General features: G+C 41.8%; 1 protein-coding gene across 1 annotated transcript in view; it reads right to left on the reverse strand.

The window, feature by feature from the left end:
* LOC120221662 (transient receptor potential cation channel subfamily M member 3) overlaps positions 1 to 17,795 on the reverse strand; it is a 129,465-nt gene that overhangs the window by 38,662 nt on the left and 73,008 nt on the right. The window contains exons 12-13 of the mRNA XM_039219178.1: positions 15,389 to 15,640; positions 9,050 to 9,224 (exon numbers count right to left, since the gene is read on the reverse strand). Of these exons, the coding sequence (XP_039075109.1) occupies positions 9,050 to 9,224; positions 15,389 to 15,640 (427 nt within the window). The remainder of the gene's footprint in view (positions 1 to 9,049; positions 9,225 to 15,388; positions 15,641 to 17,795) is intronic.

Consider the following 17,795-nt stretch of genomic DNA (forward strand, 5'->3'; position numbering starts at 1 on the left):
AGAAGTCAGTGGAACTATAATAGAAAATAATACTGATTTCCTGGAAGCATCTACATTTGTGGTCTGGGAGCCAGACCCACTCCTCAAGCAGTGTGGTTTCGTCATACACTAACTCCACAGCCACAGACCTAATCTCCTTTGGTCTGTTGTACTTGGATTGGTAGATTAATATTTCTCTTGGAGCAAACAAACTCACAAAGCAGTGTCATCTTCTGCATTTGGACAGAAGGTCAGAGAGGAAATGGATTCCATCCTGGAGCTCTGGTTTCACACGTTCATCAACTGAGGTAAGGGGGAAGGAAGCCGATGCAATGGCATGGCTGGGTGGTTTAGACGAGGAGTTAGGAAACCTACTACTGCCAGCAGGCCAAATCTGGTTTGCTTTCTGTTTTAGTAAATAAAGTTTCGTTGGAACACAGATATACCCATTAGGTTACTTATTGTTGCACTGCAGAGTTACAAGTATACTCTATGGCTCTCAATGCCACCTGACCTTTGAGAGAAAAAGTTTGCTGAGCCCTTGGCTGAGATTATAAACTCCCGAAAATCAAGGATAGGGTCTATACATCTGTTTCCTCGCAGGGCCTGCCTGGTGGAAGAGCAGGTGCAGAGCAGGGATTTGAGAAATATGGTGGAGTAAACAATTCTAAGGCTGCAATAAACTTTCCTGCTTCAAGAACAACTTCTTTCATGGACTCCTGGGAACATAATGCCTTGAATTACAGCATCAATTTCAGGTGTTAAAGAAGGATGGGGTGCAAATCAGTCCTGAAGGTGGTAGAAGCCAAGAGTCAAGGGAGCTAGACCTTTATACCCTCTTATCCTTTCCTTCCCAGCAGGCAGCATCAGAGTATGGAGGCCCTGGAGGTACAAAAGCTCTCAGGCACCTTCAGCTCTCTGGGTAGTGAAGCTCATGGGCTCAGTTTACACCAAAGAGCCCTTAGCATCAAAATGCACAGAAACTGGATGGTGCATACCAAACTTTGGTAAAGGGGGATGTGAGATGATCTGGGGAGGGGGGTAATGGTATTTGCTATATGCCAGACTACATGTCTTCTCCACCAATGGTTATACGTGATTTGGGATTATATGCCATTTTGGACTATCCATGTCTTTTCTATGTTATGGGCCCTCCAATGTATAGCATAATCTTCTTCCTCTTTTTCCTCATCCTTTACCCTTTTTCTTCAAGTTATTTTGGGGGAGGAAACAAAAAAAAAAGCCACTTTTTGTTCAGGGTCTCCCTTGTTATGATTAAAAAGATGAGATGTGTAAAATTTTCTTTGAGACTGTATTATTTCTCCTATAGCATCTCCAGGGAGAAATAAACCCCTAAAGCTCCCTACCCATTCTGTAGAACGGTATTTCTTTTATTTGACTTAAGTCTACAACTTTTATGCCTCAATGGATCCTTGGCTCCAGTACGCTGGGATTCGGAAACCCATGTCATATTCACTGGATCCACAGAGAGATTCATTTTGGGAGTTTACAGACTTCAGAAATGGTAGCTCTCATGTTTTGAAGCAAAGAGTCCTCCTCATCTTCCTGATCCATCCTCAAATTAGAGCTTTTCATTCACTCCCTCCATAAGTCTGCCTGCTCTTCTCTGACTTGGTAAATTTATGTCTTTCTTGAGAGACAGTGGCCAGCACCTCAGAATCCCAGGAACAGATATACCACAGCTTCAGGTCAGGTACAGATGGCCCCTTTGGCTTCATTTTTAATGCTATTCTAGATGATGTTCAGCATCATTTTGGGTTGTGTTACACACCACATAGGTGTCTCTAGTACTCAAGTTATAGTGATTACTTCTCCTTACCTGTAGTCAATTACATCTGAGGAGAAGGCAGGCTATTATTGTCTTTTTAATGACTAATTTCATCTGAAACTGGCTCTTAGTAAAACTTTCGCTACTTTTCTGCTGGCACAAACATGAACTCTTCCTGAAGGCCTTCACTGTCGGTTTAGTATTCAGCATCACCACAGACTTTGTTTTTTTCTCTACATCTTACAGAATCCCATTTTATTTTTGCAAGTGCTAGAGAACAAATTCTATCAGTTTTCAAGAACAACCCTACTGCTTTGCTTCTATTCAAAGGGTATATACTTTTTATATCTTTTGACCCGAGTGAGAGGTTAGCTCCCCATAGGTGACAAAATAGTCCCAACAGTTAGATGGGAAGCTAACTTTTCTCTCCCAAGTAAACTTTTTAAGAAGTGATTTAGAGCTTTTTTGGAGAACGTTTCAAAAATTTTAAATATATCCCATCTGCTGATGCATTATTTTCCACAGGATTTTGTAGGACTTGCTTGGAGTATTTGTGGTAGAGGAGAAAACGTATGGGTTTTGAAGAGCCATGCAAACCTATGATGTACCAAAAGAATTCTGTTAAAGGCAGAGTTACAACAGAGGTTGAAAATGGCCAGGATGGGCCAAGGACTAAATTTAATTATAGGCAAGGTGTTATCAAGTCTACAGTTGCACTCTTGTGCAAAAAACCCTTCTCCTTCGAGTTTCAGGTCATTCTGATTAAAGTCTTCCTGCCCACTCTATCTTCTGTCACTACAACACTTCAATATCCATATTGACAAACACAGAAGAACCTAGCTTCAAGATGCTTGGCCTCAATTCCAGCATTTCCTAGAACCCATTCTGGATCTTATCATTACCCTAAATTGTCCTACCTCTGAACTCTGAATACCAATTTACCATTCTCTGGCCATAACATCTTATCACCACATGTCTCAGGATCCTTAGTTCTCAAAGCACAGGACTCCAGTCCATTGACCATTCTTTTTTCCTGCTAGGTACTTACCAACATTATACCTTTATTTTCTTTTCCTTCCATCTTAGACCTCATACTGTCTAACTTTAAGGACCTCTGCATGCAAGCATCTTCAAAAAACGTAGTCTCCCTTCTCTCTGCCATACTGGCACAGCAAAGCTTCAATCTTGGATTAATCCAACTATTTTTTTTCTTGATCTGGGCTGCTGAGTCTTGACTGAGAAAATAGACACCCTAACTATGCGAATAGGTGCCCTAAGCAATTCCTTGATGTGTACTTAGTGACTTTCGTCAGTGGTGATTATGAAACATTACTCTTCTTCTCAAAGCCCCACTTCATTGATCTTCCTCCTCCCCTCACCACCTACACACACACGCACACACACACTTCTCACTCTCTCTTCCCTAGTAAATACTTTGCCTTGTTGCTCATTTGCTGTTAAATCACTGTAATTTTCTTTTTTTTTTTTTTTTTTTTTTGCCTTCACTCTTGAAATAAAAATCCTCTGGCCAAAATTTTCAATGACTTCCTAAAGGTCTAATTGAATGGACTTTTTCTAAATATTCACCTAATTGTTGTCTTCTCTTGCATTTGAGACTGTTGACTCTTCCAGTCTACTGTTCTACTCTGGCTTTCTCTCTCTACCTGTGCTCCTTGGCAGGCTCACCCACTTCCTTGGCTTTAACTGGGAATTAGACCCTTGAACACCAGATCTCTATCTCCAGGTCAGCTCTTTCAGCTTAGCTCCAGATATCTAGACACAAAATAGCCTTCTTCATGGTTTTCTTGGAGTTCCTACGGGAACCTCAAACTCAGTGCAACCCCAACTGAAAAACTGCCCTTCCCTCAAAGTTCTTACTCTTATGTTCTCTATCTCACTTAGTTACATCATTCTTTGGACTAAGCCAGAAACCTTAGAGTGACCTATTAACCTCTCTGTCTTAAATCCTCTTCCACTTTCCCACCACTACCCTCTGCACCATCTGACTTCTGCCCAAGTCCTTCTGATTGTACCTTTGTAAAGTCTCAAGCTGCCTCTCTTCTCCATCCCAACTGCTACTGCATTAGCTAGTGTGCTCTCACCTCCCATCTTTATATTTTTGCTTGAGAGCTCTGACTGAAACATGTCAGATCACGGTGCCACCTTGAACATGGAGTATAAGTCCTCCAAGGCGTACACTAGTGCCTCTCTCTTTAGACCCATCTGTCCTACTTCCTGCCTCTCACCCTATGGTCAGCCATATTAAACTACCTGCTGTGCCTGGAACTATCCATGCTGAGTCTCACTTTGGAAGCCATTCTTCTCCTTCACAGCCCCCTGCTCCCATCTGCCCAGCAAATATCTGCTCATATTTCAGGTCTCAGCTCAACCTTCCCATTCTTTGCAAGGCTTCATCTGTTGTGGCCCCCACTCTCACCCTGAAAAGAAGTGACCACTTCTCTTTTGGGGCTCCATCTCCCCATATATATTGTCAGTGTCAGTTTGCCTCTCTTGGACTGTAAATTTCTTAAAGACACTATCTCTGCCACGTGCATCTCTTTACCTTGGTGTCTGGCTCATAGTAGGATTAAAAGTAAATATCCACTGAATGGATTAGAAATGAAGCCCGACCTGTGGTCAAAGGCTAAATGAGTATGACAGCGGAGCAAATGTTGATCACTATAGCATACTGAATCATCACAAAGGCCTGTCTGCAGATAGCTCTGCTGTTTGTAAACTCACTAAGTCTCAGTATGCATTAGCAAACAAGTCGTGGGTATTCTCTAGAATGTAAGCTGACTTCCAGGGACAGAGAAAGGGAGGTGGTGCCTCCTATTGGCTTGCTTCCTTAGCAATCTGCAAAAACAAAACCCAGCAAAACAATTCCCCCTTTCCCAAAAGTTGGCACCGGCTCAAGTTTTTCTTTTCCAAAATACTTTCTTTGGTCAGGCAGCACTCCCCACGCTATAGCTGTTAGGCATTAGTGTGCTCTGAATCCACTAGAGAAGGTCAGTCCTGAATACCAAACAGATGCAGAGCCCTGAGTTCCCAAAACTGAAGTCCAAGGATTGAAATGCGTAACAATAGCCATCTTCTCTGTTCATGCTGTTCTCAGCTTTGCCATAAGCAGGCATATTTCAGAGACTGGCCTTGGGCTATCCTAATTTCCACACCGGAAGTGAGGAACACATCATTTGAGACAGAGAAGTAATACAAAGGAGTGTTTTAGTTTTACAAGCACACACATGCTCCTTGTTTCTTGACAAAAACACTTTGGATCCAGTTGCCATCACAGAAACACCAAGGATACAAGAGCAAGGATTTTTTTTTTTTACGAAACAAAAACTTTTGTACTAAATAAATAAAATAGAGCAAACCCAAACCAAAGCACAACAAAAATAAGTCCCCTTACTCCAGATTACCTATGAATTTCAGATGGAAAGCCTTATGCAGTAAGAGAAAAAATAAATGGACCCATGCATTAAAGAGATTGGGTAGTTAATTTAGGTTGAGGGGAACAGCCAAATAATATTAAATGGTTATGGTAGAAAGTAAGTTTTGGATATTCTGCTTTCACATTACTACCCAAACTTGTAAAAATACTCAGAGCAGCAGAAAGAAGGGCTAAATTTAGACCCTGACTTAATGCATTCAAGAGCATGATTCATTTTCCCCCTGCCCTGGTACAGCCTAGGCAATCTGTATGTGTGGCAGGCTATACAAGGATGCCCTGTAAATAAAGGGAAATCTCATTCATTCAGAGGCTCAAGGTAGCTAGAGACACCCCATCTTCTCTGCCAACAAAGGTGTATTTCTAGGTACTTCGCACACCATGGAACCAGATTTCCCAACTGGTGAGAGTTCACCTAATTTTAGCTTTGCCCTGGCATTGGAATGAATGTGCTAGAATTTGATGCTGTTGCTCTTTTCTCTAAGTGGCTTTCCCCCCTCTCAGGCTCCAGTGGGATCCTGACCAGCTCTCAGGTGCCATGCAACATCGGTCACTTTAATGAGACACTTAAAAGGATGTCATCATTTGGTAGCAATGCCTTTAGCAAGCTGGGGCTCAGGTCACTGAAAGGCAGCCCATATACTGGGTCTTAGAGTGCACGTATTATATATAACGTAAACATCTAAGATGATGTGGGATAATTTGAAAAATAACCACAAACCCAAACCTAAGCAAGCCAACAACAACAGTGAGCTCAATTCTATATTAGTACAGCAGGGCGCTAGGCAAAACGTCCGGAGAGAGCAGACCATCACTGTCCTTTCCCCAGTTTGTTCCATTATCTGCTGCTGCCCATCATGGTCGTGCACTCACACCTGCTCTTGACACCAAGCAAATATTTTAGCCTCTACAGATAATCAAGATTAATGCCAGACTGTCATTTGTATTCATCTAACCTAGTTTAGAGGCGAAAACCACCTAAATTGGGATTTTACAGTGACTCCATTCTATTTCTTTGGCTTTTAGTTTTAAGCACATTTGGAAAGTAACCTTAGAAGCCTCATTTCCAGCTGTTTTCACCTTATGGAAAGTTTCTGGGCTTAGGACACACTACAAGAAAAGAAAATGAAATGTATGTAAAAAAATGTGTAGTTCAGTAACATTGCCTTCCGGAAGTGAGGGCATTAAAGCTGTCCTCCCTTCTGAGGTATAAGAAAGATGGTAATAGTCCACCCCTTGACTCCCATTTATACATCCATAGACATTCATCCCAAGAAATATTATTTCCCCAAACGTGAAATGGGTTCAGCAGTTTTGCAGTAAAAAAAACAGTTAGTTATGGAACACGTGCATTAGGTTAGAAATGAGTCGCTCTGGGAAGGTGTGTGTGTGGGTGTGAATGAACAGCGCTGGAGAGGTCCACACATGGGCACACTGGCAAGATGGGACTGGCAGACCCTGGGCAGGGCTGTGGGTCCAGGTGGATATGAGGTCCAATCAGCCTGATCACATGCTTCGCAAACCAGCCTGGACAAGGCAGAGAAGAGGCAAGACACCGTAGGACAGCGTTAATGATCTGTACCTTTCTCAAGTGGCTTGGTTCTTAGGTCTCCTGGGCAATTCTGAATGACCAGCTGGGGCAGTCACCCAAAGCCCCTTGGGCTTGTCCAGTACCATAACATGAAAATCAAAATACTTCAAAGATAGGGATGTTCTATGACCTTGGCCAAATAGAATGACCAATTTAAGGGCAGCTTCCGATACTCATTTGAGAAAGGACAAATACTCTTTAGCACTCTAAACAGCAAACTGGCTGATTTAGCTTAGAACAGTTGGCTACCATTGTAGCCAATTTTGGAATGTCAAAAAGGAAGGTAGGTTGGGGAAAGGTGTCACAAAGTTTGCATCCATCCAAGGCTGGGTCAGCTACATATTGAGATTTGGGGTAGAAATTGATTCTCACACATGTAGAGCACCACAGATCTAATGAACAACGAGGGACATCTATTTTCATACTTCACTCACACAAAACACCTCTCTTCCATCTCTGGGGTTGCGGGGGTGGGTGGTGTTCCAGTTCTAAACTACAATCAGCCCTTCTTTTAGAATAACAATAATAAATCCTCTTATTCAGCCAGATGGTGGTGTCTGTTGCACTAGGTTGGGCTCATAGTACAACATCAATAAATGGCCACTTGTAGAGGGACAGACAGAATCCCATTTATAAAACATACCCACCCTTCCTTCCTTCTCCCATCCCAAAATGTTGCATTGTCAAAACACCCAGGGGGGGCTAGGTCTCATTTTGAGGAAAAAAGGAACATTAAGGAAGGCAAAATAATGTACGTGGAAAGCAATTTGTGGGGGGGGATAATACATTTAATCTCTGAGGAAATGATTGTCGATGGGCTTTTAGTTGCTTTGTCCTCAGGGAGCATCTGAAAGGAGGATCCCCAAAGGGTTTCCCCTAGGCCCTGGAAAGCTGTCATGGTGAAGGCTGCACATTGCCAACCAGGAGATGGAGTTAATAATTCTTCCTCAGTGAGCTTGGCGAAGTCTCCTGAAATGAGTATTTGTTCCAATGAGGTGTTCCCAAAAGCCTTCTGGCCTCAGATAACTCCTTTTAAGAAAGGTATTTGTTCAAAATCCATCACAGGAGGGAAAAGGACATATTAATGTATCCTGTAGCCAATGTACACACGCTCTACCCAGGCCCAGAGGGCTCAGACGCTTTGCTGTGTGCTCCTTATTTACTTTGTCTCAGTCCTACCTGGGATGCTGACTAGTCTCTGCTCCAGCTCTCAATAAACTATACTACCTGGTTACGTAACCCTAATCCACGTCCACAGTCCAGGGCTCAGATGGCTGGCCTGTCAGCAAAAAACTGTTTTAAAAATGTTAATTCAACAATGTTGGAGGGATGTTATTTCTAGAGCTAAACTCCTCAGGGAAAACGAGAAGGAGTTGCTCCAGGGACGTGGCTCCTCCATACTGAAAGATACTTCTTTCCTGATGCTCTCTTCCCATATAATGTCCCAATGCCTGGGGTGCCCTGACATTTGGTCCAAATAAAATGCTGGAACAGACTCCCAGGATACAACTATCTCCAAACTCTATAGAAGGGGGTGTTCATTACGGAGAATCAGCGTCTATTAGGGCATGAAACATTCCTCACACTGAATCATTTCATGATATAGATACTATTTTTTTCCCCTGGCATTTACAGCAAGCAACTCAGTTTATAACCTAAGGCATTTTCCATACTTCCAGGCAATGAATACTAGCTTCTTTTGAGTCTCAACAGCACATAATTTAAGACAGTGGGAAAAGGAGCTAGAGAATAGTTTCCATTGCAAGGAAAACACCATGCAGATGTTTGCCCTCTTGAATTCTATGGCAAACTAGAGAACTGTTTATTTGTTCTGAAGTCAAACCCAAGGAATGTAGTTTTTACAGGCTGGGGGCTGGGGTAGGGGTGGGGAGTAATGACATAATATATGAATAATATTGAAATGTTCAACACATGGCCCTCGGATTTCGAATCCCCAAATAATTTAGATCTTTCATAATGGGTCTTGATTAAATTTGGTACACCAGATGTCAATTTGTGTCACAGAGATGACATACCAGAAGAAACACCTAAGTACTCCTTCGTTAAAATTGTATATTCACCTTCTGCAATTGATTTTTTACCTCCAAGATAGCAAGCTAGGAATTGGTCCTCTATCTTGAGCCATTTATTGAGAACAAACAAATGAACTTAGAAAAGACATGACCCAATTGAAGTTCAATACCTGACTTTGGTGTATGAGAATCATAAACTTGCTTACGGTCTATCTGGTCTGCAAACACTTCCCCATAAATCATCCAATAGGGCATGTAGAAGATGTTCTTGGCCAGTTTCCATGATGGCTCTTCATTGGGAAAGAGGATGGCTTGCCTGGCGACCCCAAAACTCATCAGTACCACCAGCATAATGATGACAAAGTACATCATGTCTATCATCTGGAAGGGTGGGAAAGCAGAGGGAGAAACAAAAGAAAAGTCACATGATTGTTTGATATCAACACTGTATGTATGACTGATTTATGATGTCAACATTGATGGAAACCTTTGAAGAAGGTTCACTTTCAACACTTCTGTTAAGGGATATACAGACAGACAGCTCTGTCCAAGTAAGAAAGAGAAAACTTGGTCTGTTGAAGCACTGTCCACAGAATTTTATCAGTAACTCAAAAGCATTAAAAAAAAAAAAAAAAAAAGCACACATAGAAGGGAAGCCCCTCACTTTTCACTGTTGTCTGTGCTACCCAGTCAAGCCTAGGCATGGGAGTCACATGAAGCTCAGGTCTGAACATGAATCCAGTACTAACTCTGTCTCTGTTCCTGGCCGCCAGTGGGTCTCTTTCATCTTAGAAAAATTGATGATGGAACTATTTCAAGACCTACTGCAATGCTGTAAATTCCCTAAGTTTGAATGTTGGAATGCTCAAGAAAACCATCCCTTGCAAGCAAACCTAGGACAGCCCAACTTTCCACCATCCAGCTTCTTACTCTTGGGGGCCCACCTCGCTGCCTGGTATTCTACCACAAACCAGGCTCTCAGAGAACCACTCTTTCTGTACTTCAGTCTCTTGCAGCATATCTTATCAGCTATGGAGGGTGTTTTTGTCAACAATAGAATCAGGTTGCCTAATGGCCCATTTCTGGGTCTGCTGTTGAAATGTTGGATTTTCATCTTGACATGTTTATAAAATTCTCTTGACTGCATGCAAGCACAATGTTATCTCTCATTCCTCTTTGTTCCTTTCTTTTTTGCTTGTTTTCGTGATACATATTATCAAGGATCTGTTTCTCATATGCCAAATTACTTTCCTTTTATCACCAAAAATAGATGAGGCTGTAATAACTATTATTTTGTCTGGCCAGAACCCATTGCCTCCTTCTTTTAGAAGCAGTTCCCACCCATTTTGGCCACAAATATGGTGTCTTTTCCAGGCTAGGTTAATGATGGTACCTCACCCTCTGGCAACAGTGTTAGGAGGTAGGCATATGAAACAAGATGGACCAACTAGTATCCTTTCTTTGGACTTTCAGCTGAAGCTGGGAGACAGAAGCTCCCTTTCTTTCTCTGTAATGATATACATTCAGTGTGAGGCTGAGTCCCCCACCAGTAAAACTGATCAAGAGTGAATGAAGCAGATATTCCAGACAGAGAGAGAGCATGTTCTGAAAGTGGGTGAGAGACTTACTGCAGTAACCCTTAAGGCCAGTTTCATCATGCCCTGTCATAAGTCAGTATATCCCTCCTGGGCTTAAGCTAGTTGGAGATTGGTTTCTAGCCCTCGCATCAAACCATCTAAAACAAAAGGTGACCTTCTCTTGGATATCAAACTTCCTGAAGGGATACTCATCCACAAAGAAAGACTAATAATAATTTTATCAATGATAATGAAGGCTTTAAATTAGCTCTAAAATTTTATTTTGAAACAATATATTTCACGGTGCCTGTTATTAGAATTAAAACACAATAGCATTCCTGTCTGCCTTAGGACACTGGGGGCTTAAAATATTTTTGGTCAATTAATCAACTGTCAAGGCATCTTCTGAATCCATCTTTCAAGTACCATCTGACTTTGAAACTAAATAAGAATCTCTCAAAACTTGACATTCATTCATATTTGTTCACTGTTTTTTAAAAATATATGCTACTTAATTAGTTATTTGTTACACAGCTTAGTAGCCTCAGGACTCTCTTAAAAGTGAACAAGCCAGCTGTGTTGAAAGTTTTATAGGAAACACAGGCCTGTTTCCCATCTTCTATTTTGTAAAATTATTTCAACATTTATTTACTGAAAGTTCTATCAATGAAAAAACACTGATGGCTCCACTATGGGTGAAGAGAGGAAGGTGTGTGCTCATGAAATTTAGGAGCTAGTCTGACCCAAGGAGACACAGCCAGTACACACAGCAACTATTCTAATTTAATTTCTCAGGACTATTTTCATTCAGATTGACTATGCCACCAACCCGAAGGGCCAAAACAATCAAAAGACAAGAAACATTCTTCCCACTCAACTTCATCTATTTCAAAAAAGTTCTCCACACAAATACTGAAATCTGATAGAGTGGAATGCAGAAATAGAACATTACTAGTAAAAAACAGGGCTGGGTACTTTGTTTTTATAGCTACATTTTCCAGTTGGCTCAACATTAAGGGAGCTGATTCTGTCTTACTCTTGTAAATATCTGTAGGTTGTGTTCTATACAGGTGAGTACATATGGTGGTAGTTACACACATGTTTTGGGTGTTAGACCACCTGGGCTTTCATCTTGCCTCTGTTAGTAAAAATAGCTTAGGTGGTCATGTGCAAGTTGCTCAATCTTGTTGTTGTTGTTTTTAATTTTCAAAATGGGGATAATAATGACAATCCCATGCATATTCATTTTATAAGGGTTTAATGAAATAATATGTGAAACAATGTGGGTAGATCTCAGAAAATGTTAATGCATTGCTATTATTAGAAGTGGAAGGTCAGGTTGTGAAGTCTGACTGGATAAGAGCTGGTATCCTGCCTTTGTTCTTTGTCTGGTTTCCGGTTATTCAACTGCTAAACAAAGACACTAAAACCCATTTCATGGGGTTGTAGTGATGATATGTCTGACATGGTATGTGGCACAGAGTAAATGATAGCTATTATTATTCTTGTTTTTATTCTGCATTATATAAGTGAGTTTAGTACTAGGCTTAGAGAACTGTATTGAGAAGCTGAATATGAAGAAAAGGGGTCAGGATTCCAGTTAGTGATCCTGGATTTAAAGATCAGTTGGGATCTTACTTTTTTTATTTTTTTGGTCGAGAGAGAGAGAGAGAGAGAGCAAGGAAGGGGTAGAGAGAGAGGGAGAGAGAATCCTAAGCAGGCTCCAAACTCAGCACAGAGCCTGATGCAGGCTTGATCCCATGCCCCTGGGATCATGACCTGAGCCAAAATGAAGAGTCACATTCTCTCAGCCAACTGAGCCACTCAGGCGTCTGAATCATATTTGATCTATGTATTGGGCCCAGGTATCTTAGAAGAAGTCTATCCCTATACCACAGGATATAGTGAGTTACTTGGTTGTTTAGTACTGAATAGGGACTCTGCAATGTTGAGGGGCTTTCAGAATAGTCACATCTGGGTATATTTTGTTAAATTTTTCACCTAGCAGGCTGTCTAGCTCACTAATAAATTCTATAGGCATATTTTACCTACCTTCTGGATCAGAGACTCAATTACTTAACTAATTATCTTAAAAGCCCCATGAAAGAGTACAAAAGCCACCAAATATACTCATTTTCTACTTATTTTTGACTTGTAAGTGGAATCATTCATAAGCCGGAAGGCAGAGAAAATGCAGTCCATCTTGCTTGCTCGCTCCATAGTAAGGTTTCATTCTAGACAAAATTGGGGGTAATTATGCCATTATTAAAATGACAGACATGGATTTTAAAATACGCTTGCTGGTTTAGTGTGACTTTAGCTATCTCAAGTATTTAAATGCCATCCAACCTTTTTAAAGTGATCGATCTGGTTTGTTTGAGACTTCAGATCTTATTTAATAAAACAAAACAAGGCAATGATCAATTAGAAAAAACAAGCAATCAGATTACGTAATCGTCTGCCGTGGTGCTTCTCAACAGAGGACAATTGTGTCCCCAGGGGACATATGGCAATGTCTGGAGATATTTTGTTGTCATAAGTGTGTGTGTGTGTGTGTGTGTGTGTGTGTGTGTGTGCGCACACGCCTACACTACTGGCATTAGTGGTAGAAGCCAGGGATGCTGCTACATATTGTGTCATGGACAGCATGGCCCCCACAACAAAGAATGATCTAGCCTGAAATACCAGTGCTATCATGGTTGAGAAAACTTGGCCTAATTGTGCGGCTATTATAACTCTTCACTGTCATTGGGTCCATTTGAGTATACATTTGAGAATCTCATGGAAGCTTGTCTTCCCTGTCCAGAAAATTCATATACCCACACACATATTTGTTATATGTAAATTGGGTGGAGGGTCCACCGATCCTTCTCTTAAATCTCTCCCAATGAGTCTAAGTTGAGACTCTCTGCTTTTAGACATAGGAATCATCACCACAGTCTCAAATTCATTACTAAAAGTACAGAGAAGATTATACAACAGGTTGTGCAACAGAGTAAGATACATGTTTTTTTTCCGCCTAGTCAAACATCCCAATTGAACTGGGATTCAGTTTTGGGTACATAATTCAAGCTTGTTGAATTCAAGTTCTTCCTCTCTAGAATGTGCTTGGTGATATTTCCCCTAAGCAATACTGATGTTATAAATCTCAAGCTTTTGTGTAAAAGGGTTAGGAATAGAGCAGAATAACTGTGCTCACCAATATCTCATCGCTGCTCCCCCTTTTTGTTTGTTAAAAAACAACAACGTTTTTTATTGTGCTTTAACAAACATAAGGCACACATAAACATAACAGATGCAATATATCAACTACCTGCTAAGAGCCAAACCCTTTCAGCTATTTAGCATGTGTTATTTCTAATCATCATAAAAGCCTTGCAAGATATAACCTTGCATTTATTATAATTACTTTAAATGAGCAATCTGGGTCTTAAGGAGGTTAAATACATTTCTCAAGGTCTCATAACTCCTACCTTTTGGATTCAAATTTTCCTTCTCTCTACATGTGTTTCCCAGTGCTTCTGGAGGAAGAGTCTTGGTTATTTAAGATTCGTTTCAGTAGAGTGACACATGTACCCACACACTAATAATAATGATAAATACGGATTTACCGGCTGAAAGGTCAGAGCGATAGTGTATATAGTGGAATTTGAGGGAGGGTGATAAAGGACACCTATTGACCACTTGTTAATTTTTGACAGCTCACAAGTGGAAGTAGAGTGGAGGTTATTAGCACTGAGGTTTTCCAGGAAGAGGCGATTACGAGGGTAGGATGGAGGGATTTGGCTTTCCCACATATGCCCTGTGAAGGTGAAGTAAGGGTCACACTTTGAAAAGTGGGGTAACTGATAAGAAGCCCCCAGGTTCTGGGCAGCGGGCTCTGATTTTTCTTCTAATGAGTCTGGTACAGGAGTTGATTTATTTGTACACCTCTAGGTGCTGTCCTCCTAGGGCTGAGCCTCTACGGAGAGAGGCTGGGAACCAGATCGGTCAAGGACCAAATCTACAGCCATCCGTGGGAAAGCATATTAGTTTGCCACTTGGGATTCTTTTTTATTTATTTAAGTTTTTAAAAAATGTTTATTTATTTTCAAGAAAGAGAGAGTACAAGCTGCGGGAGAGGCAGAAGGAGAGGGAGACACAGAATCCGAAGCAGGATCCAGGCTCTGAGCTGTCAGCACAGAGCCTGACGTGGGGCTCAAACTCATAAAACCATGAGATCATGACCTGAGCCAAAGTCAGACGCTTAACTGATTGAGCCACCCAGGCACCCCTTGGGATTCTTTTTTAAAAAATGAGTAGGTGTGTCATTCTGGAACCCAGTTTTTAACTCTCCATTTTCCAGTATTGTAACAATATACTTGATATATGGATAGAACTTAACATCCAAATAAAATGCAACCTAACTCAACTAAAATAGACTGTATGTCCTTCCCTTTGTGTAGGGAAAGACATTTTTCAAAGACTTTATTAAGAAGAAAGAAGAAATGTTAAAATCTAAAAATCTTTTAAAGATTTAGAGTTGGAGACCCACTCTTCCTCCAAGATGCGGCTAAAATGTAACCTCCACATGAAGCTGTCTACGTTGTCTTTTCTATGCCTCTTTATACTTTATACACATCTCGCTGACAGTATTTGCACACTGTACGGTAGTTACGTCTCTCTCATCTTCAATCTCATGGAACGAGTATCTTTAAATACGCAACTCCTTCTCCAGTGCTTAGCACAAACGAGGTGATCTGTGTATGTTTTTCAGTAAGTAAACGGATGAGGGATGGTTAATTTTCCAGTGATGTATATAGATGTAGTCCAAATCCCAAACACTCAAAAGGCATTAAAAACCAAAACACCCCCAGGGCCATCTCAGACCATCACAGCAGGCCCAAATGAATGATTTTCCTCTTCCTATTTATTACTGCCGTTCCTCCTCTGCAAATTTATAACATAGAATCAGAGAACCCTGCTTACCATTTTTCCAATCATCATTACATATGGGCCCAAATACTTGTTCACGCCGAAGATGTCTAAGAGACGGATGTACCAATAAATGATGTTCACACAATAGATGACCCTCCCATCACTCCTGAAGGGCTGGTCTTGGAGACGAAGGATCATTCCCACAGAGAACAAAAGGATGGCAATTAGGTCTGTGACATTCCAGTACTCCTGAAGCCACACCTTCACTTTCTGTAGTAACTTCCCTGGCTCCGACATCAGGATCTAAAAGGCAGGAAAGGAGGGCAGGGTTAGGTCTGATGTCAGGCTATATTTTCCGTCAGGTTGGAAAATGCTGGGTCTGTTAGGTGACCTCAGTAGCTTCTTTTGTTTACCTATGTCTCCTTGAAGATTTGCATGCTATGAATATACTACTGAGCTAAGCTCAGGCAAAGCAGATACAAGCATTCCAGGGGCAAATAGAAGCAAGAAGTTTGATCCTTTGGGTTGCCTTACAATCCTAAGATATCCATTAGGGTTTGCTATAAAATGACAGATTCCTACTACACTGTAAATCTCTGAAATCCTGCTCCATCTCAGTGGAGTGTCACCATATAGAGTTACTCAGACCACCAGGGAGGGCTCCTTCATTCTTCTCCTTACATCCATATAACCTGCATCAATATCACCTCTATTTCTAAATATAATCTTATGCAAGCAACCACTATTCACCACCACCCACTGTTGCCATTGTATTGTAAGTCCTATCACATCACCTAGATGATCCCAACAGCCTTCTAACTGGCATTCTTCCCACCATTGTCGTCTGCTCTCCCTCAATCCATTCTCTAAGTAGCATGCAGAATGGTCTTTAAAAACTGAAGCCATGATCTGGGTGGTGATTACACACAGTTGTGTGGATAAACAGAAACTCATCAAGCTGGACCCTATGAGTTCATTTTCTTACAAGTAAATTACACCACAATCTAAAAAAGACAGCAATCTGAGAGATGTGTGAACAACAAAAACTAAAGCAAATTGTGATAAGTGAATGTTTAAATCTCCTGATGGCTCCCAGTACACAGAAAGATCCAAACTCCTTACAGTGGCTTCATTTTACATCCCACCACATTGTCCCAATTTCACAACTACAGACATAGCAGTCCATTATATGCTCGGGACATCTGCACTGTTCTTTTCTGTTGGGCATTTTCTTCTCCCAGATTGTTACGTGTTGCTCCTCCTCATCCTCAAGGTCTCTGCTCTAATTTCCCTTTCTTAGGAAGACCTTCTTTGACAATCCTACCTATAGGGGGCTCCCATCCCTGTCACTTGCTAAAATATTATCCTATCTTGTGTTTTGAAGATTTTATCACTATATGAAGTTAACTTCTGTTGCATGTAGATATATTCTGTTTGCCTAACTATCTATTATCTCCCCTAGACTGTAAATTCTGAGGCATAGCTTTTTTCCCCCCAGAGCCTGTTACATAATAGATTCTCAATTAAATATTTGTTGACTGACTGCTACATATCCTTAGCTGCTGGGGAGGGCTCTGACTTACCTCAAATCTAGAGGGACCTTCTTGCTGCCACACAGAGGCTCTGCGAACGGCACAGTTGGATAGTGGGTCCCAGTGGTCCAACACTACAGCTTGTCCCCGGATGTGAGGGGCCAGGGAGGCTGGCCTAGTGAGGCTGCAGAGCTGGGCTACCTTCATGAATCCTTTGAGTTTGCCCTGAGACTACCATCTCGCCCAGCCACCACCCACCGCTTTTTCAACTCGGAATCTCCTCTCAAAGGAGAGGAAAGCAAAGACAGGGGACAGGCCTAATCTGCAGCTATTTCTTTGAATCCTTTCGTCCCCTTTAATGGCTTACCGTGACCTGAAATATTTAAGGAGGGAGGTCTTTTTTTTTTTTTTTTTTTTTACAAATAGTTTATTGTCAAATTAGTTTCCACATAACACTCAGGGCTCATCCCCACAAGTGCCCTCCTCCATGCCCATCCCCCCCTCCCCCCCCACATCCATCAGTCCTCAGTTTTTGTCAGCATTCAAGAGTCTCTCAAGGAGGTCTTAGTACGTCAGGCCAAGGGCTGGGAATGCTCAGGGAGATGCCAGAGCCAGCCGGTGGCCTCATTCTTCCTCCTTCGCAGCGCTGCATTGCTAAACGGTAGGCCAGGGCTTCTGAAACTTGAGCAAGCCTCAGAATCACCTGGAGGGTTGGCGAAAACACTGATGGCTGCCCCCTAGGCCTGGAGCCTCTGCCTCACTAATGGCCGGCGTGGGGCTCAAGAGTTTCCGTTTCTAACCGGTTCCCCGGGCAAGCTGGGGTCCACAGGTTGCGAGAACCACTGTGCTCCCCACCAGGGATTCCCGAGCCTGCCGTCGCCCTGGTGGTTTCTCACACGGCTCCGTGGCTCCATCTTTACTAGGTA

This window comes from Hyaena hyaena, unplaced genomic scaffold, assembly GCF_003009895.1.
Source record: "Hyaena hyaena isolate Hyena2069 unplaced genomic scaffold, ASM300989v1 scaffold_799, whole genome shotgun sequence".
Taxonomy (NCBI): domain Eukaryota; kingdom Metazoa; phylum Chordata; class Mammalia; order Carnivora; family Hyaenidae; genus Hyaena; species Hyaena hyaena.